Raw genomic sequence first — 19,039 nt, 5'->3', positions numbered from 1 at the left:
AATAAATGAAGGATAGTGAGCAGTTGATAAGCTGATATTCAAATAGAACCACTCACCAAAACAACTCATCGACATGATTCGACAATTAGAACAGGAACAAATAGAAATGTACACCACATGTGGAATGAAAATAATAGGCGAGGAGATCAAAACATTTTGAACTTTTTTGGTCACGAATCAGTTTCAAAAAGGAAGATAATCCAGATTTGCCTGTAGTTGTATGATTGTTTTCCATTTTAAAAAAAGGACAGGTTTTGTTTTTTTTTTTTTCACTTGCTAAAGAATAATACAATGAACACTTTATTTAACATTTTATTTCAGATGTCAAACTTGATTTTTATCCACTAATGTAGAATTTCCAGGAATATATCGATACTCGAACTCGAAAATTGGAGTTTTCGGATCTCCATACTTCACAATTACAAACGGAATATTTGTGGAAGATCGTGTTTTGTTCCACAGGTTGTCATTATCACAGCATACCAATGGGCTGACAATTCTTCGGTCCGTTTTGTATTTCAATTCAACTCCATTATTATCACAGAAATCATGACAATGAAATCCGTAAAGCTTTGTGATTCTGACCTCGATTGTTGAACCTTCCGGGGCCTAAAGTATAGATATTTTCTGCTGAAATATGTATATTAGTTTTACCATGATGAGAACTTTGCTATATTGTGGCATAGTGTTAATGTGTATTCCTTTTAAATTTATAGTTTTAATGTAACTGGCTTGCCATTCTGTTGACGCATTGAAAACAGTTCCATCTGGTTGATCGCACAATTGTCCCTTGAAACCATCAGTACAGAGACACTCATTACAATTTGCTGGATTTTGATATCCCCCATTTTTACAATCAAGTTTTTCTGGATGATTATCACAGTTGCATTCGTAGAACGAATTGAGGAGAATCATATCGTAGAATGCGACACGAAGGCTTCCCATTGTGTAGTTGTATTCGGGATCTTTAGGCCAGCGAGTATGACTGAAAATCAGATCCAGAAAAAAGGCATGAAAGTAAACTAACTCTCGCCAATACAACATCACACTACCGTAATCAAATGGCACTAGATTCACAGTGTTTTGTATATTGTCGTTGTGATCTTCAGAATTCACAAATAGATAGGCATCTCGATCTGTTCTTGCCTGACTATGAGCTATTCCGAGAGCGTGCATTATTTCGTGTACAGCTACTCCGAACTAAAAAGTTGAAAGTTTTTGCTTGTTGTTATTTTTATGCACCCACAGCTGCACAATGGTAAGCGAAAGCCAGAGGTTGATGTCCACCTTCCATTCCAAATTGTGACCAGCAAGAAGTGTCGAGTCCAATTTCAACTGCATTCTCCGCTTCATTGTTGTAATAAAAATTCAAGCACGTATGATTGCTCAGATATCCGAAAGCGTCTCGGAACATGGCTTGCATTTCCAGAGCTAAAAGAATTTTTAAATAATGATGTTAATACTGAATATCGTTACGAAAATCATCTTGGTAATAGTAGTTTATTGTGTTATCAGTCCACTTTGAGTAATCTAGTAAGCCCTGGCGTTTCACCCGAGTTCTGAAATCAATAACCGTGATTTTGAAAAGCTTCACATACTCACCTGCCCTCTCCAGAAGCACAAGCTGCAGTCACAGCAAGTAGAAGCAGAGTTAAGATCAATCTCATGGTTGAGTTGACTGAAAATGGCTCGTATGGATTGGTTTTATAGGCAGAATTTGTTCATGAGTCATTTTATTATAATAAAAGAAAACAGGAAAAGAAGTGGATTGTGTTGCAAAGATTATAAAAACCCATTGGTTCCTTTCATTTTATCATTGAATAGAAGTGTTATATACTTCCATATGCCATCATAAAAACAATATAACAACTACGGTATCTGCGGTGTTGACTCGTTTCGGAAGAGGAACTCAAAGTTGTGATAAAAGTTTATACCGAAAAACCTGTAATAGAAGGGCCCCCACATTTTCAAGTTTAAGCTCAATTATATCAATTCTTATGCAAGAACATTTGTCAATTTACAAAACGCTTCTGATGTTATGATGAACCAGCAAGCTGGTGCGCTTTCGGCGCGATTTAACCCAGTTTTTTAACTGGTTGGTTGCTCCGCTTCTTGTTTTTTCTCAAAGGGTCCCGTAAATCCATATTAATTTTTCAACTTTTTCAAAAGTCAACAGAGTGGCACCGGGACCAACAGACGCGTGTAGCGTTTTATATATAAGGAAAATAATTTATCAGTTGACAACTTTATTACATCTTGCACCGGAACAGAGAAAAAATAGTTCAAAGTTGAAAGTTAGGGGTCCTCTCTATTACAGGTTTTACGGTATGTAGGCGTGAAAGTAATGTGAGTTAGGCATGATATCGAGAGGAAGCGTTTGAATTATAACAAATGAAATTTCGAAATCTCAAGAATTAGTTTTCAAAAAAAAAACAATACAGTAACAGCAAAGTTCGAAAATTTTTGGATTGGCACTATTTCCACACTCCCAATTCTGCACTGATTTGCCTATTGATGCGTTTTATGTTCCAGAAGTATATAATGTGGTTCAAGAATGTTTAAGCGATTCAAGAATGTTTAAGCGATTTACGAATTAAAGGTGCACTACAGAAATTTTGGCTGCCGTGGCCGCAGTAAATTGCGGATTTATCTTTCTTCTGAATAACCTCATAATATGCATGCTGAAATACATGAAAGACTTGAAATCAACATTTTATTAAAGTTAACATTGAAAATTGATCAAACTGTGTTCTTCTCAATTTCCTCGGTCGAGTTTCCTGGCACATATCGGAACTCGAACTTAAATTGAGTTGTTCTTACATCTCCGTAATGAGCAATCACAAATGGATTATTTGTGGAAGAGCGGGTAGTATTCCACAGATTATCATGATTACAGCATACCATTGGACTGACAATTCTTCGATCCGTTTTATATTTTAGCTCTAGTCCGTTATATTCGCACGATAGTTTACAATCGAAACCATTAAGCTCTGTAAGCTTGACTTCGATAATAGATCCTTCTGGCGCCTGGAAATGGATTTGAAACTCGAATAAATCCTGAATACAACTTTCTTACTGTCACATGTGTGAACCTAGTTGATGGCATTGTGTTCCTAGGGATGCCTACATGTTCAGGTGGCGCAAAATAAGCAAAATGCCATTCCGTTTTTGCCTCGATAACAGACCCCATCAGTTCTTCGCATAACTGTCCTGTGAAACCATCAGTACAGAGGCATTCATTACAATTTGCTGGATTCTGATAGCCCCCGTTTTTACAGTCAAGCTTTTCTGGATGGTTATCACAGTTGCAGTCATAATATTGATTGAGCATAATCATATCGTAGAATGCGACACGAAGGTTACCCATTGTGTAGTTGTATTCGGGATCTTTAGGCCAACGGGATTCACTGCAAATGAAAATCAGAAGAAAGAGGCAGGAAAAAAAACTAACTCTCGAAAATACAACATCACACTTCCGTAATCAAATGGAACTGAATTAATAGTGTTTCGCGTTTCATCGTTATGATCCCAGGAATCCACAACAATGTATTCATCCCGGTCACTTCGAGATTGGCTGTGAGCTATTCCAAGAGCATGCATGATCTCGTGAACAGCTATTCCGAACTAAAAAAGGTCCATTGACATTTTAATGATTATCGTATTTCTTACAGATCCACAGTAATACCCAAAACTCAGATATTGTTCAACGGTCTGCATTCCCAATTGCGATTCACATCTGACTCCAGTATGAATTCTCACAACATTTTCAGCACCATCATCATAATTGAACTTTAAGCATGTATGACTTCTGAGGTAATCAAACGCATCTCGGAACAAGGTTTGAAATTCGAGAGCTAAAATTTTATTATTATGAGTAGTTGTTTTGAGTTTGATGATAACATTACGTATGTCGTCATAATAATAATTGAGAGTCTTGTTTGGCCATTTGGAAACATCGGCCAATGCTTGTCTTTTATCTCGATTTCTGGAAAACATTTTTTAAATATAATTTTAAGAAAGAGCATTCACCTATATATCCCCAAAGTTCCAGAAACCGTAAAGGTTATTAGCAGCACCGATAAAACGAACCTCATTTTTGAAGTTACTAAAAACCAATTAGTTGTTTTTATACCGAATTTCAGAGTGACACCTCTGAAACTGAAAAGTCTGAAGTTTTGTGTCTGAACTTTTGAAATTAGAATCAAAATGAAACAGTTCTTTTCAACACTTTTTGGCGCTGTATTCATCTTTTATGTGCTCACTGAAAGACACTTTTGTCATAAAATGAATGTAAAACTACCGTTTTCCGGGCTGCACAGTAATACACTTCTGAGATGTTACTTTTTTATGTACTACTCATAAACATTGTTGTGCCAGTATGTGTTGCAAACGCGAGATACATGCTGAAAATAGAAACTGATGGAGATCTTTGTCAATCTGCCATTGGAATCGGTAGTTAGGACCACTTGTTCAAACTTTCGGATTCTTGTAGCACTGTTGGAACAGTAGTTCATGAACTTATACATGCACTGGGGTTCCTTCATTCTCATCAGAGATTGGATCGTGATAAATACCTGAAAATGAATTCGAAGGAATCGAGAAAAAATAACGCTTTTGATATGATGCAGTATATAAAGTATCCGGACCAACTACTCTTGGTACCGTATGATTATGGAAGCGTTATGCAATATTTTGATGATGCGTGAGTGATAAGGTTCTATTTCCAGAAAAAAAATCGAGTTTAGCAAAGAATACGAACCTAGAGATCCAAGGTACATTCGAACAATGGGATCGGATATTGTCTCGTTTTATGACTACCAAATGATAAATAATCATTACGGATGTTACTGTCCGAAAGAAACTGAAATCTAATGTAAAAATTTTGGATATCCAAATCCATCAAACTGTTATCAGTGCAACTGTCCTTATGGATATGGAGGAGATGACTGTAGCCAGCGTGCCGAACCAGGAGAAGATCTTGAAGCATCTATTGAATGGAAACATGTAACAATAACTTTGGATGCTGGCTAAAAAACTTCATTCAATGGGAAAAAGTATCGCCAGGTTGATCACATATATCATTTTCTTTGGATTATGGTAGAATTTGATACGAAAATTTTTCAAAATTTATTTAATTTTCAATTCAGGCTCCTGCTAACAAAACGATTGAAATCAAAGTTGATGGCTTTTCTGGCGTACAATGTGGATTTGGATGTATGAATGGAGGGTTCGAAGTCAAAATTCTAGAAGATCCTAGAATGACAAGTCCGCGAGCATGTTGCAAAAATTTATCGTTCGAAGAATAACCCAACAATTGTGATGCTCTATAACTCAGAAGGTCTTGATGAATATAAATTGTCGTATAGGTTTATTGACTGAAATATAAAGTAAAGTAATGTTCAATGATTTGTGTTTTAGCTCGTTTCTTTTTTAGCACAGAATAACACTTCCAGTTGTTTGCTTGCACTTTTTTTGCAGTTGAAAATAGTAACTTTTTAAAGTCTAACACTCTTGCGTGCAACGAAGCTTTGGAGAACGATTAACAAAGAAAATACCGTTTTCCGTCCAACAAAAGCCTACTCTGATCGTCCATTTTGGGCTCAATCATCTCGATTCTTGTGAGAGATATCAAAATAAATTACTTATCACAATGTCACCAACATTTTATCAGCTGACAAATTTTTGATGTCTTTCACAGGAATCGAGATTCTCTGAGCTCAAAGTTGACGGTTCGGGTGGATAAACAAATCTTATTTTTCGACCAAAGAATTTAAGCTGACACCTGGTAATTTTCTATTATAGAAAGTTATTCGTATACCGTATTTTCTCTAGTAGAAGCCCACCATAACCGTCAACGTTGAGTTATCTAGATTCCTGTAAAAGATATCAAAATTTTATTAACTGATAAAATGTTGGTTATATTATGATAAATAATTTATCGTTTGACACATTTTTGATATCTTTCCTAGGAATCGAGACAATTGAGCTCAAAGTTGACGATTCGGGTGGGCTTCTTGTAGAGGGAGTACGGTATGTAGACCATTAAAAATTAGATATAAAATCAGATCCATCATACATTTTTTCTATGCGACTTTATGAAAATTTTGAACAACTTATTTTTCCAAACAAATGGGCCTTTTTTCAGTTGTTCAACAAACCATTCCGTTTTTAATTTAATTTAATTTGTTTATTGATCAGGTGTAATAAAACATTAGAGGGCAGGACATGAAAGACTCAGAAAAAAAAAATTTTTCGTTCTTTGTACTTATTGAATAGTATTTCGTATTCTGTCATATAACTTTTATTATCTACCTCCTCAAAGGAGTTACTGTTTTCATAAAATGTAATTAAGAACGAAAAGTGTCTTACTGTATTTGAACAGTCATGTTTCGATCACTTCTTATTTCGATTCTGTTGATTCATGATATTTTTTCGGAAAATGTAGTTTTAAACTTCGGGAGCCACAACAAACATTCTCATGGGAGCCGAGCTAAACGACAAGTCATAATACGAGGAGAAGATCAGGACCAATACAAATGGCCCAATAATACTGTGCATTATTACTTTGATGAGGAAAACTTTGGTTAGTTCCCTTTGTGTCTTTTCATTCAAGATAAGATTTCAGACTTCTCAATGAAAGAAACAATCCTTCAAGCGATGAAAATGCTATCTTCGCATACTTGCATCAAATTCTCTACTGAACCTTCAGACGTCATCATTCGAATGGAGAGCGATTCAGACAGGAATTACTGTTTTTCCGAAATCGGACATGTCCGGGAAAACCAACAATTTAGTTTTACATCTAGTTGCTACTCCGTCGGACTTGCTGTTCATGAGATCATCCATAGTTTGGGATTCATGCACGCTCATCAGAGAGCCGATAGAGACGAATATCTTCATTTTGTGATGGATTTAGATGGAATGTCTTTGCAAGACAGACAACAATATGCTATATGGGAGCATCAAATCCTATTGGTTCCGTATGATTATGGCAGTGTTATGCAGTATGCTGATGCAGAGTTTGTTTAGTTACCTAACAGATAAAGGGAATTAATTGAATTACAGTGATAACTACTTTCCAATCAATAAGAATCGATTTATGTATCAAACGATGGGATCAGAAGTTGTTGCATTCTATGATTATCTAATGATCAATAAGTACTATGAATGTTCATGTGGAGATGATGCACTGAAATGCCAGAATTTTGGATACCCCAATCCATCGAATTGTTCTCAGTGTAACTGTCCTTACGGATTTGGAGGTGATGATTGTAGTCAACGAGCAGAACCTGGAACTACGCTTCAAGCAACAAAGGGGTGGAAAAACACAACTATCTCATTAGATGCAGGATTCAAAGATGTTAACCATTTAAGAATGAGGCAGATAGATTACATTTATAGTTACTTGTGGATAACGGTATGGTTCTTATGTTTTACATTAAAACCTCCCAATTCCAGGCACCTGAAAATAAAACAACCGAGATTCGTGTGCTCCAATCCGAATCAGGAAAATGTCTCAGAGGTTGCGGTAGAGGTGCGATTGAAATAAAGACAAACGAGGATCCCAGACTGACAAGCCCTCGTTTCTGCTGTAACGAATCGAAAACCGTTAGATCCAGTCATACTCCTACAGTAGTGATGGCTTATAACTCTGAAGGACTAAATGAGTACACAATTGCTTATCGTTATGTGGACACATATCAATAAAATACATTCATTTTTCAATGTTTGCTCTTCTTGGATTGATCGACTTTTTCGCCCCGCCCACTTTACACAGAAAACATAGTGATGCGCGGAACCCGTGAGATGTCGGTTCATCGCCCAAATGACCCTCCATCCCTTCTTCACCTAAATTAGCTTTGCGCTGGGGCGATAACGTGACCAATGAGGCTTTGCCGAGGTGCGTTTATTGCTGGTTGAAAACTTTTCCCAATTGCCCGCGATGTCCCCTGAAACATGGGTGACATACGCAATTTTTGAACGCCTCTAGGAGGCAGCAGAACTTTTTTTCAGGTGGTTTGTAAATAGCAGGCTCTTATGTCCCACTGGATGGTTTGATTCCTGACATCTTTCCGCCTCTCATTTGCTCATTTTTTTCGTAAATACCACTTCGACGACTACAGACCCATTGACAAATATCCGACTCCGAAAGCTACATTATCTTTTGAAAAACGCTGTAGTTCCTTTCCCCGGAATAGAGGGAGGAGTCAAGGGGCGGAGCCTAAATTGTAAACATGGCACGGTTTTTCTCATGACTGTATGCAATTTTGTTTTTAAAACTGTGCGGCTGAACCATGCCAGGCTTGCAATTTAGGCTGCGCCCCTGACTCCGAGCACAGAAAATGTTTTCCTCTGAGATTATGAAGCCTCCAAGTCCGGAGACCCCGCGAATTCCGGGGAAAATTTTTCCTTGGAAATGTGGGCGGAGTCACGGGCAGGAGCCTAAATTGCAACCCTGCACAGTTTCGCCGCTTGGTTTATTAGCACATTTGGATATGGTTATGAGAAAAACCGTGTCAGGGTTGCAATTTTGGCTCTGCCCCGCGACTTTCCCAAAAAAAATTCTTTCCCGGAATTTGCGGGGTCTCGATTTGTCACTTCGGCAGGCCGTGCGTCCGTGTTTCTCGATGCATTTTTTCTTCACCACCGCCCCTATTTGGAATGCAATTGTAAGGAACACTCCCCAATTTTTAATTCCCGGTCAATTTTCTACTCTAATCCAATCTTCCATCACCCGGTTTTAGTGTCTGCTTACCTTTTCACCTCTCTTAATATCTTGCCAACCTTACATGTCTACTATTTTCTTCCCCATTCTCTAGGTTCATCTCGTTAGGGATTTTTTCTAGAACTTCCGTTATAACTTTTTGTGCCATATTTTCTTCTGCTCAATAAATTATTATTATAATGACTTATTTAATTAATTATAATGAATTATTATTAATTATTATTTTTAATTATTATTATTAATTATTATTGAATTATTATTTGAATTATTATTATAATGAATTATTATTATAATGATGTTGTCAGTAGAATAAAATGGATTTATTTTTTGGTTTCTTGTAAAACAGAGAGAGAAAAAAAAGATTTTTATAGACAAGTAAGACTAAGATTCAAATCGAAAAAAATCAATAAAACAATTAATAAGTAGAGCCACATGTTTCTTGAACCAGCTTCTCGACAGCGACACATTCCGCATGGAACATAGTTTTCTCTTGCCCAATTTCAGCAATTTCCATTTCAACTGCTTCCACTTTCTGGCGAATTGCAGAGCGCAAGTATTGGGTTTTCTCCTCCGCTTCCTTCTCAATCTTCGCCATTTTATCCTTCTCCTCCTTGATTTCTTGCTCCAGACTGCCATCCAAATGAAGTTTCTTCATTAACACCTCCTTCTCGTTTTCCAGCTCATCGTATCGTTTCTCCTGCTGCTGACGAGCCGCCTTCCATTCGTCTCGTTCGGCACGGCGCGTTCTCTCGTCGCGCCCCTCTTTTTTCTTTGCCTCGCACAACATTTCGTTCTCGATTTGGATTCGTTCTCTGTAAAAATTACATAATGAAGCTGGAAATGGAAATGTGAATTTGTGCACTTACTGCGCAGCGGCAAACTTGTCGGCAGATCTTGATTTCTCCGTATCCAAATCTAGTTTTCTTTGGTGCATCTGACGGCTGATTTCTGTCACCCAGACGGTATTAAGAGTCTCCCAACACACTTTGAGCTGCTTCTCATCGGCTGGCACTGGCATAGGATCGAGATTCAGCTGAACGTTTAGGCCGGAGAGGAGCTTGGTGATGTTCTCAATGATTTGCAGGAATTTCGCTTTTTGCTCCTTGAAACTATCGTCATTTTTCATCCGCCACATTTCTTTGGACACTTCATCTAACTCCGCTTGCAACTCCGCCACCATCTCCTTATCCTTGCTATTCTCCAGATTCATCTGACGGACTTCTTTTCCACTGCATCCATGGATCATCTTCTGTTGCTCAATCCGATCCTTCAACTCGTTCACCATACGCAACAGCTTCTCTTTCTCCAACACTTTGGACTCCAGCTCCCCTTTCACTTTAACCATCTCAGCATCCTTGTGCTCCTTGACACGTTCAACTGAGTCCAAATACTCGGCAGCTTTGCGAATATCATCTCTCATTCTGGCGATATCCTCCACATACGTCTGCTCTTGTCCTCTCTCCGATTCGATTTCATCGCAATCGAAAAGAAGTTGTTGAAGAACGTTTTTCGCATTACTCGCCACATCCTCGTATTCATTCGAATTCTCGAAATGCTGTCGAAGCTTATTCTTGGCGTCTTTCCAGAACTGGGAATCCTTGTCTTCTGTACCCTTTCTATCATTTGTATAATCCTTATAGATAGAAGCGAACCAAGAGTAGTTGAGTACCTTTTCTTGGACTTTACTCTGTTCCAGGAAGTCACCGAAAAGGATTCCTTGAGTATTCGCTGCAACCGTCGTGTTCATTTTAATAACGTCGACAAGCCACGAGAGAGCATCTAACAAGTGTGGCCATCCGTGACTGGCGCCCATCGGCTGATAGTAGCTATTCTTGAGTGGATATGGATATCCAAGTCCCTTGAAAATCTGAGTGACTTCATCCTCAAGTCTCGCTGGCTCTGGATACTCATAATCCTTGCTGAGATGTTGATACATTGACTCGAAAAGAACGATGAACTCTCTCCTGCTGCCTGGAGCCCGGATGCTGCGCTCTGACGGTGCTTCAGCTCCATCGGTCTCCACGAAAAAGTTGTAGATTTTTTGAACATTTGCAGCTTGAAGGGATCTCACATCTCTTGGTGGAATTGTAGATCCTTTTTGGAACAGAGACGGGCGACTCTGGCCGTGGAGTGACATGCTTGGACGGGCATCCGTTCTGAAATTTAGTTTTTTTTTCTGTTGTTATTCTGACAAGATGATTTTTCATACTTTCTGACGGACGATAAGCCATGATCTGTGAATCGTTTGGTTGGCGTGATGGCGAGCGATTGCCGGCCGTTCAAATTCATACCACCCGTTTTACGCCGTTCACCGCCAAACATTTTAACTCTGAAAAATCAGCAAAACATATTTAGAGAAAGAGAATGTCTGAAATTAAAGTTGTTGGAAATCGCGAAAATTCATTGAAAAGGCGAAGACAAATTTCAAATCTCATTCTTGCCGCGCATTCCGCGCAGATGCAAACGCGCTCTTTCTGCACGGGCGAGAGGGAGAAGAGACGGAGAAAGGCTTTTTTAATGCTTCGCAAAAAGTGTTTCTCTTTTCTGTTTTTTTGAAATAAATAGTTTTCCGAATTTGTCGAAAACTTTTTTGGTTTTTTTTCTGTTAACAATAATTTTATTGTCTACGAAAAATATTGTTTCATACCTCTTTCCCGGTCATCTGTATTTCCATTTAATCAATTTTTACAAATTATAATTTCTTTCCAGATGGAGGTAGCGCTGTTCGAAGTCGGAGATATTTGTGTGTGTCTCTACCAGGGAAAAACTCCTTACGAAGCGAAAGTGATAGAAATCAAGAAGATTCAGGGAGTGCAAAACTATATAGTTCACTACAAAAATTGGAACAGTCGATACGATGAAAAGATTCCATTCGGTCAAGAGGAAGGAAAAATCTTCAAGTGCACGATGGAAGAATTCACTGAAAAATACGGAGGAAAGATTCCAGGACTTCATTCAGGTCCAGCGGATGAAGCTTCTGGTGCAGGGCCATCTGGAAGTGGTCCAGATGGCAAATCCCCAGATGGAACACTGAATAAATTGAAGACACCGACAATCACTTCCACCAAAGAATTGTTCACGAAAGAACTCATAAAGATATTGGTAGACGATCACGAAAAAGTCTGTCATGGATTCATCACCACAGTTCCAGCTCAAGTACCTCTCGATCAAATTATTGAAGAAGTACGCTTTTAGAATTTTCAAATTTAAATTGTCATATTATTGATTTTCAGTACATCGAAGCCGTGGGAGGACAGAAGCAAGAAAGTGCTGGTCAGCCCGAGAAAAGTGAAGCCAAACTTATCAAGGTGGATACAGCTCACGGGATCGCCAAATTCTTCAACGCTGTGTTTGGGTAGGCTCATTGATGACCTGGAAACAGTACTCAATGACCGTTTGTTCCTTCTTCCAGACATCAACTGTTGTACAGCGAAGAACGCCTTCAATACAACGATTTAGCAAGGCAAAAAGCTGTCGAAAAAGGAGTGAAAATAGAAAATATAGCTAGCGTGCCAGCTGAACTGTTCCGCCCTTCTGAAGTCTATGGGATAATTCACTTGTTGAGAATGCTCTCGAAGCTTCCAGAACTAACGAGGCTGATCAAATGGAACGAGCATCTCCTAAATGTGAGAGAAATTTCGAATTTTGATCATTGAAAAGTATTCTGTTTTTTCAGCTGTTCATGTCAGAAGTTCGCGATTTCTTGGAGTTCCTCGATAAAAATTCCAGCAAATATCACAGTGGAGAAGGATGTTACGAGACAGAAGGAGGTGAACATCGTCGAGCAGTAGCTGCTTCCCTTAAGTAATTAAGACACATTCTCTGAGAGAATTGAGATCGAGTCAACAGGCGATGGCAATGGAAAAATTCAAAATGGTCGTAGAAGCCTGATATTGTATTTGGTGGGTATAGGGGCTACTCTAAGACTTTTGACCATGGTGACCATAGTACACGCCCCCTCCTGGGCGCGATGACATACCGTAACCCTGAAAAATTATTTTTGTTCAAGATAATGATATCGACCCAAATGTTTCAGATTTCCGTTCCTGGTACTATTATGACCATTTTTTGTGTTGGGACCAATTTTCTACAGTAATCCTGAAGTAGAGAAAATTGCACTTTTTTGAATTTTTTGGAATTTTTTTTCACTTTTTTGGAAATTTCTCAAAAATTTTCCACTGTTTAAAAAACCAAACTCTAATAGTTCGATACTATGGGCCTGCCTACAGTTTAATACCATAGTGCCATAAAAAAATCCGATGCCCTCAAAATGGTTTTAGTCGAAGTGCGTAAACACCATGTGGGGGATTACATGGTAACTAAAATTCACCCAAAATCGACCATATCCAATTTTGACCAAATTTGTATCAGATGTAGTATTTTTGCTGGGTAATATTCTGGCAAAGTTACAAGATCCGATCTCATCGTCTTCGTGCATTTTTAGAAGCTCCAAAAAAGCGGCGAAAATTGCTTCGAAGTCCATTTTCAGTGGAAAACTAACACAAAAAATGGTAATAATAGTACCAGGAACGGAAATCTGAAACATTTGGGTCGATATCATCATCTTGAACAAAAATAATTTTTCAGGGTTACGGTATGTCATCGCGCCCAGGAGAGGGCGTGGACTATGGGTACCATGGTCAAAAGTCTTAGAGTAGCTCCAATACCCATCACATACAATATCAGACTTCTACGACCATTTTGAATTTTTCCATTGCCATGGTGATTTCGAGTTTCTCAGAGATTGTGTCTTAACAACGTCCACGATCGCAAAAAACAGAAATCTCTCTTCGCATGATCTACATTTTCTTTAATAAGCTCCCTTTTTCTTCCCATTCCAAATTGATGATTTCGATGATTTTTCTGGTATCACTGTTCCGATTCAGATCAATCTCATCACCCGCCTTTCGAAGTATGTATTTTATCCAGTTTTAGAGGAACTCATTGCTTTTAGATTAGATTTTCTCTTGTCCGTCATTTCCTTCCCGATTTCAAATTCTGTCATTTTTAAAGACTGAAATTGTTTTTATTTGTGATGCTAAATTTTCTTTTTGACATGAACACTTTTGAAAAAAATGATCATCCCATCGTTTTTGTATCCTTTTTAATTTCCTCCACCTTTGCTTTGACGCCGAAGCGGAAACTCTGAATGATCTTTTCTCTCACTGGTCTCGTGAAGCAAACCATTGAAACGGTTGCAGCTGTTCCATGATAAGGCATCAAAATATAGACGAACTGATATTTCGCTAAAAATTTCTGATATCAGAATGGATAAAACATGTGCTTACTATCAAGAGGCTCATTTCCTATCGAAACTTTTAGAAATTCAGACACTGGAAATATGAAAAACATTGAATTAATTACTGCTTGTATTAAAACACTGAAGAAGGACATTTTCTGAATTTCGATCGTTTTTTTGGATGCTACTTTTCGCAGAGCACGGAGCCGGAATGGTATTGTGATTACTGATATAATCACCAGGAATAGTGTAGTTGTAGTGACAGAACAAATTGATACTAATGAATAGAGATAATGAGAATCTGTGATTGGTGGGAATACGAATACATTGTTACAAGAAATAAGCTGGGATATTGGTGTTTGGGGGATCTGAAAGTACAAAAAAATCGGAGATGAAGAGAAACTCGTGGCCGTGGCCGAAGGTCCCACAACGATAACTACAGTACCCTAAAAATGTTTTTATTTTCTGATTTTTTTTCTCTCGATTTCCGTACGTCTTCAGTCATTTTTTCAGTTTCGAAAATTTTAATTTTCGACTTGTTTGCTGAAAAATAACAGAGAAATCGACGACAATTAGTAAAAACGAGAAAATACGCCCACAAAACTATGTTTAGGTTACTGTTTTTGTCGTTGTGGGACCTTCGTCCACCGGTGTTTCTCTTCCACAACTCCGATTTTTTGTACCAGTATTACTTTCGTCCGGCAGTGATGAACCTTGCGGTCGGAAATTTATTTAAAGGCGTACCGTAGGTACAACAGCGACAACAGCTACGGTTTTTTAATAAATACATGAGTCTTCGATACCGTATTTCAAAATTATTTCACTCAATACTATTTAAATCAATTTCGAAAAACGGTGTCGAAGGCGCATGCATTCAAAAAACCGTAGCCGTTTTCGCTGCTGGACCGACGATGCATCTTTAAATAAGTTTTCGGTCGCAAGGTTCATCACCGGCGGACAAAAATAAGAGTCAGTTTTCAAACTTCAAACTTGAGAATATTCCGCTTTGTATTGTTTCTGTTTTTCGATTGCATGTGGCGTGCTTCCAGCGAAAAATAAGACAATAACAAGAATGTTCATCCGAAATATGTACACCAAAATCTTAATAGGATCGAATTTGCTTTGATCCGGTCTTGCTGCTTCCAGGCGATATCTTAGAAGTTCAACGGTGGATAAAGCCGCGTCTGAAACATCCATAGATTACGAAGCGTCTGGTTTTATTCTTACTAGTTATGAGAATAAGTTCAATATTGATAGCAAGGACTCCAGGAACATCCAAATACATCAAGAAACCAGCAAAACGATAGATTGGAAATTGAGTGTACGGTACAGGTATAGCGAGAAACGAAAAGTACATTTGGGATACAAAACTACCGATTGTATGCCATAAAAGAAGTTTACTGAACGACTTAAAATTCTCGTTTTGTTTCTGGTATAATGCGCGGAAGGTAAGAACATAAGGAATCATTGAAACGATATGTGGATATCTGACAATATCAGAGTATAGTTCCGGTGCAGGTTCGAAACAATTCATTCTGAAATAACTAAAATTTAGAAATCCAAGTTATTATACTGTTCAAATTAAATGATCCTAATTGAATCACTCTATTAACATGACCAACTTTTGAGTCATTTCTGGAGGCAAGTCATAAATTGTGTGCTCCGTTTGCAACATAAAGAACCAAAACATTACTAAAATCTAATTTTTTGTAATTTAATTGCTTTATCATATATATCTCATGACAATCAATCGATATTTGAACAGAAAATATACAAACCCCCTGAAATATATGTACATTTTAATGACCCAAAAAAGAAACAAAAAAGGGTCAAAAAGCCCATATAAAGGTGGAAACTGCCCATTTTATAACCAAAATGCGTGTTTCCATTGTTCTCCTTCTTCTCCTATCCATCATTTCTCTTTCGTTTGGAAATGAAACTACTGACAGTAAATCACTATCCGGAAAAGTGGGTTTGAAACAATAAAAATCGTTTCAAAAAACTTTTATAGAAAAAATTGGTCCCCAAAGATTACGCAGGATCCGAAGCACACTCAACTGATCCAGAGAAGATGAAGAAAATGCAAATGCTGCAACCAAAGTTTCGATTAATGAATTGATTTCGAAATAAATTCAAATGAATCCTTTACAAGCGAAATCATATTCTTATTTTTCATCAACAAATCCTCTTCAATTCAGCAAATGTATCGCTTTCTCATATCAGAACGCTTCAGTTCCTGGTGTTCAAAAAAGTCGTCAACGAACTAATCTCATTCATTTGCCCTTTCGGCCATAAATTTATCATCACTTTTGCATGATGAGTCTTTTTTTCCAGTTTTCTCTCTTCTTCTCACTTCCTCTTTTGCGTAATTGCCTCGCATGCCAAGTGTAATTCGGATACCCCTACCCGCCCACAGTACAACCTTGGGAAACGGATTCTATAAAAGACAGGTTGGCAAACGTTTTCATCAGTTCTTCAGACATGGAGTTCGAGCAACGCATCAAAGCATACCGTTTTGTGGCCTATTCGGCTGTCGCCTTCTCGGTTGTTGCCGTTCTTTCGGTATGCATCACTCTTCCAATGGTGCACAACTATGTTCACCATGTCAAGAGAACCATGAACCAGGAGGTTCAATTCTGCCGTGTAAGTTTCAATATTTCTTTCCTATTTGACTTCTTATTCATGTCATTAATTTCAGGGATCCGCCAAGGACATCTGGTCTGAGGTCAACCAACTCAAGAGCATTCAACATGCCAACAGAACCGCCCGTCAAGCTGGATACGATGCTGGAGTGAACGGAGGATCCGCCTCTGCTGGAGGATGTGATGCTTGCTGCCTGCCAGGAGCTGCTGGACCAGCAGGAACTCCAGGAAAGCCAGGACGTCCAGGAAAGCCAGGAGCACCAGGACTCCCAGGAAACCCAGGACGCCCACCACAGCAACCATGTGACCCAGTCACCCCACCACCATGCCAACCATGCCCACAAGGACCACCAGGACCACCAGGACCACCAGGACCAGCTGGAGATGCTGGAAGCAACGGAAACCCAGGATCCCCAGGACAAGATGGACAACCAGGAGCCCCAGGAAACAAGGGACCATCTGGACCAAACGGAAACCCAGGAGCTCCAGGAGCCCCAGGACAGCCAGGACAAGATGCTCCATCCGAGCCAATCACTCCAGGAGCACCAGGACCACAAGGAGCCCCAGGACCACAAGGACCACCAGGAGCCCCAGGACAACCAGGACACGATGGACAACCAGGAGCTCCAGGACCAAAGGGACCAAATGGAAATCCAGGACAACCAGGAGCCGATGGAAACCCAGGAGCCCCAGGACAATCTGGAACTCCAGGAGGTGCCGGAGAGAAGGGAATCTGTCCAAAGTACTGCGCTATCGATGGAGGAGTCTTCTTCGAGGACGGAACTCGTCGTTAAGCATTCATATTCTATTTCAAATAAATAATTTTCAATTTGAAAAAAAGTGTACTTTATTCAGAAAAAATTTAGCTTAAAGTTCTAAAAAACAGGTTGAATATTTCGTCCAATCTTCGACAAATTACATTTAATTACACGTCTGGCAGCTGAAAACGGATGTGTTATAGCGAAGTGGTGCTATTTGATCAACTAAACGAATTCCTGGAAATTAGGTCAACTTATCCAATTCTTATTCAAAAAAAAAACAGAAAACTATTCATTTCGTCAACGATTTCTTCTTTATGAAAATCTAATGAACGAATCTTGCACAATACCAACTTCTCCATTTCTTTTGAACTTGAGTCATGTTTTAGTTTGTTTAACAGCTCCTGTTTACATCACCACTTGCTATATTTTAGTCTTCAAATGTTCTCCGTTTTTCAGTCAGTATCGGATTGTCCTCCTGCGACATATATTTACGTGAGTGTTATTCAAAGTTGAAAGAGGGAAATAGTTTTTTTCTAGATGCATATTCATGGAATACTTTGTGGACATCATCTGGCAAATGACTGTAGTTGTTCCCTATTCAGCGTTTTGTTCTGTGGGAACCGGACATCGTTATCCAGTTTTCATGTTTTCTATTGTTGTCGCTGGTCTTTGTGCGACTGGAGTTTCAATAATGCATATGTTTCAGTATCGAATGAATGCAGTAACAGATGATTCAATTCGAATCTTGAAAAGTATAATAACGGGTGTAAAGTTCTATCACTACTTTATGATGACGTCATGTCTGTGTCTTCTGATTGCGTCATATAATCATTTAGCAGATCAAAAAGCATTCAAAACGAATGTCCAATATGTACGAGACAATCTATTATATCAGAAAATTCAAACTAAACTTTTAGAAATTCGGAAGTGTTCCATCTTACATCTGGTGTGACAATTGCATGTTCATAAACACTGATTCAACTACTGTCCTCATTTTTGTTGGTCTTGGAGCTTCAAGTCAACCATTAGCTGCAGTTTATTTTGGACTATCTGTATATGCTTTGAAACTTGGACTCCAGAAGCTTCGAAAGTCGTTATCCCAACGAACAATTACAACTCAGAGGAATTTCTTGAATAGTCTCTACCTTCAAACTGCAGTTCATGTAATTTTCATATCTGTCCCACTTGGTATATTTTTCCTCACCTTTATTCTACACATTCCTTCTAGTGAAATGTGTAAGTGTAGCTTATCTTGCCTTCAAAAACTTTATCAGAGTCTTTATCAGATATGAGTTATATTCCAATGGCAATGTTTACCCAACATGGATCCCTATCAGCTTTAGCTCTTCTAGTGTCTAACAAACCACTCTATTCGGTGTTCACAAAAACATGTATGGGTTCAACATTAAAAACAAGGTAAAATCTATAATTCCAGTTCTTCGAATGAAAACCAACATCAGAGAAACGGACAGAGTTTCGGACATCAGAGGAGCGGAAAGAGAACACTCCAGTTGGAACAGAACAGCTGTCAGAGAAAACGTTATGAAATAAATAATTCAACTTTGTTTTAAATACAAGTTCTGCTGCCTCCTAGAGGCGTTCAAAAATTGCGTATGTCACCCATGTTTCAGGGGACATCGCGGGCAATTGGGAAAAGTTTTCAACCAGCAAT

At 38.6% G+C, this 19,039-nt stretch overlaps 9 protein-coding genes across 9 annotated transcripts; 5 read left to right on the top strand and 4 right to left on the bottom strand.

Moving 5' to 3' along the window:
* Window positions 1–324: 324 nt before the first annotated feature.
* Window positions 325–1,667, bottom strand: Cbr-nas-20 (the record flags this gene model as incomplete). The annotated part of the gene is made up of 6 exons (XM_002636482.2): window positions 325–609; window positions 655–985; window positions 1,028–1,200; window positions 1,247–1,431; window positions 1,477–1,559; window positions 1,603–1,667. The coding sequence occupies 6 exons, from the start codon at window positions 1,665–1,667 to the stop codon at window positions 325–327; spliced, it is 1,122 nt and encodes a 373-aa protein (XP_002636528.2).
* A 1,072-nt stretch (window positions 1,668–2,739) lies between these two features.
* Window positions 2,740–4,402, bottom strand: CBG23213 (the record flags this gene model as incomplete). Its single annotated transcript, XM_045237520.1, has 6 exons — window positions 2,740–3,027; window positions 3,077–3,407; window positions 3,452–3,624; window positions 3,670–3,854; window positions 3,906–3,985; window positions 4,392–4,402. The coding sequence occupies 6 exons, from the start codon at window positions 4,400–4,402 to the stop codon at window positions 2,740–2,742; spliced, it is 1,068 nt and encodes a 355-aa protein (XP_045097813.1).
* Window positions 4,403–6,384: 1,982 nt separating this feature from the next.
* On the top strand, window positions 6,385–7,707 carry CBG23214 (the record flags this gene model as incomplete). Its single annotated transcript, XM_045237519.1, has 4 exons — window positions 6,385–6,583; window positions 6,626–7,019; window positions 7,066–7,417; window positions 7,459–7,707. The coding sequence occupies 4 exons, from the start codon at window positions 6,385–6,387 to the stop codon at window positions 7,705–7,707; spliced, it is 1,194 nt and encodes a 397-aa protein (XP_045097812.1).
* A 1,433-nt stretch (window positions 7,708–9,140) lies between these two features.
* On the bottom strand, window positions 9,141–11,047 carry Cbr-ndc-80 (the record flags this gene model as incomplete). Its single annotated transcript, XM_002636485.1, has 3 exons — window positions 9,141–9,537; window positions 9,592–10,881; window positions 10,935–11,047. The coding sequence occupies 3 exons, from the start codon at window positions 11,045–11,047 to the stop codon at window positions 9,141–9,143; spliced, it is 1,800 nt and encodes a 599-aa protein (XP_002636531.1).
* A 387-nt stretch (window positions 11,048–11,434) lies between these two features.
* Window positions 11,435–12,533, top strand: CBG23216 (the record flags this gene model as incomplete). Its single annotated transcript, XM_002636486.1, has 4 exons — window positions 11,435–11,908; window positions 11,959–12,080; window positions 12,138–12,351; window positions 12,402–12,533. The coding sequence occupies 4 exons, from the start codon at window positions 11,435–11,437 to the stop codon at window positions 12,531–12,533; spliced, it is 942 nt and encodes a 313-aa protein (XP_002636532.1).
* Window positions 12,534–13,804: 1,271 nt separating this feature from the next.
* CBG23217 lies at window positions 13,805–15,498 on the bottom strand (the record flags this gene model as incomplete). Its single annotated transcript, XM_002636487.1, has 5 exons — window positions 13,805–13,971; window positions 14,014–14,058; window positions 14,107–14,410; window positions 14,458–14,507; window positions 15,339–15,498. The coding sequence occupies 5 exons, from the start codon at window positions 15,496–15,498 to the stop codon at window positions 13,805–13,807; spliced, it is 726 nt and encodes a 241-aa protein (XP_002636533.1).
* A 341-nt stretch (window positions 15,499–15,839) lies between these two features.
* Window positions 15,840–16,083, top strand: CBG27058 (the record flags this gene model as incomplete). The annotated part of the gene is made up of 2 exons (XM_045237517.1): window positions 15,840–15,932; window positions 15,976–16,083. The coding sequence occupies 2 exons, from the start codon at window positions 15,840–15,842 to the stop codon at window positions 16,081–16,083; spliced, it is 201 nt and encodes a 66-aa protein (XP_045100609.1).
* A 362-nt stretch (window positions 16,084–16,445) lies between these two features.
* Cbr-col-157 lies at window positions 16,446–17,400 on the top strand (the record flags this gene model as incomplete). The annotated part of the gene is made up of 2 exons (XM_002636488.1): window positions 16,446–16,607; window positions 16,663–17,400. 2 exons carry the CDS (start codon window positions 16,446–16,448, stop codon window positions 17,398–17,400), a joined length of 900 nt encoding a protein of 299 aa, XP_002636534.1.
* Window positions 17,401–17,692: 292 nt separating this feature from the next.
* Window positions 17,693–18,918, top strand: Cbr-srh-1 (the record flags this gene model as incomplete). Its single annotated transcript, XM_045237516.1, has 5 exons — window positions 17,693–17,859; window positions 17,905–18,238; window positions 18,285–18,603; window positions 18,654–18,758; window positions 18,803–18,918. 5 exons carry the CDS (start codon window positions 17,693–17,695, stop codon window positions 18,916–18,918), a joined length of 1,041 nt encoding a protein of 346 aa, XP_045097811.1.
* Between the last annotated feature and the right edge of the window lie 121 nt (window positions 18,919–19,039).

This window comes from Caenorhabditis briggsae, assembly GCF_000004555.2.
Source record: "Caenorhabditis briggsae complete genome, chrV, whole genome shotgun sequence".
Classification (NCBI taxonomy): Eukaryota; Metazoa; Nematoda; class Chromadorea; order Rhabditida; family Rhabditidae; genus Caenorhabditis; species Caenorhabditis briggsae.
This window is presented reverse-complemented; position numbering and strand designations above follow the sequence as displayed.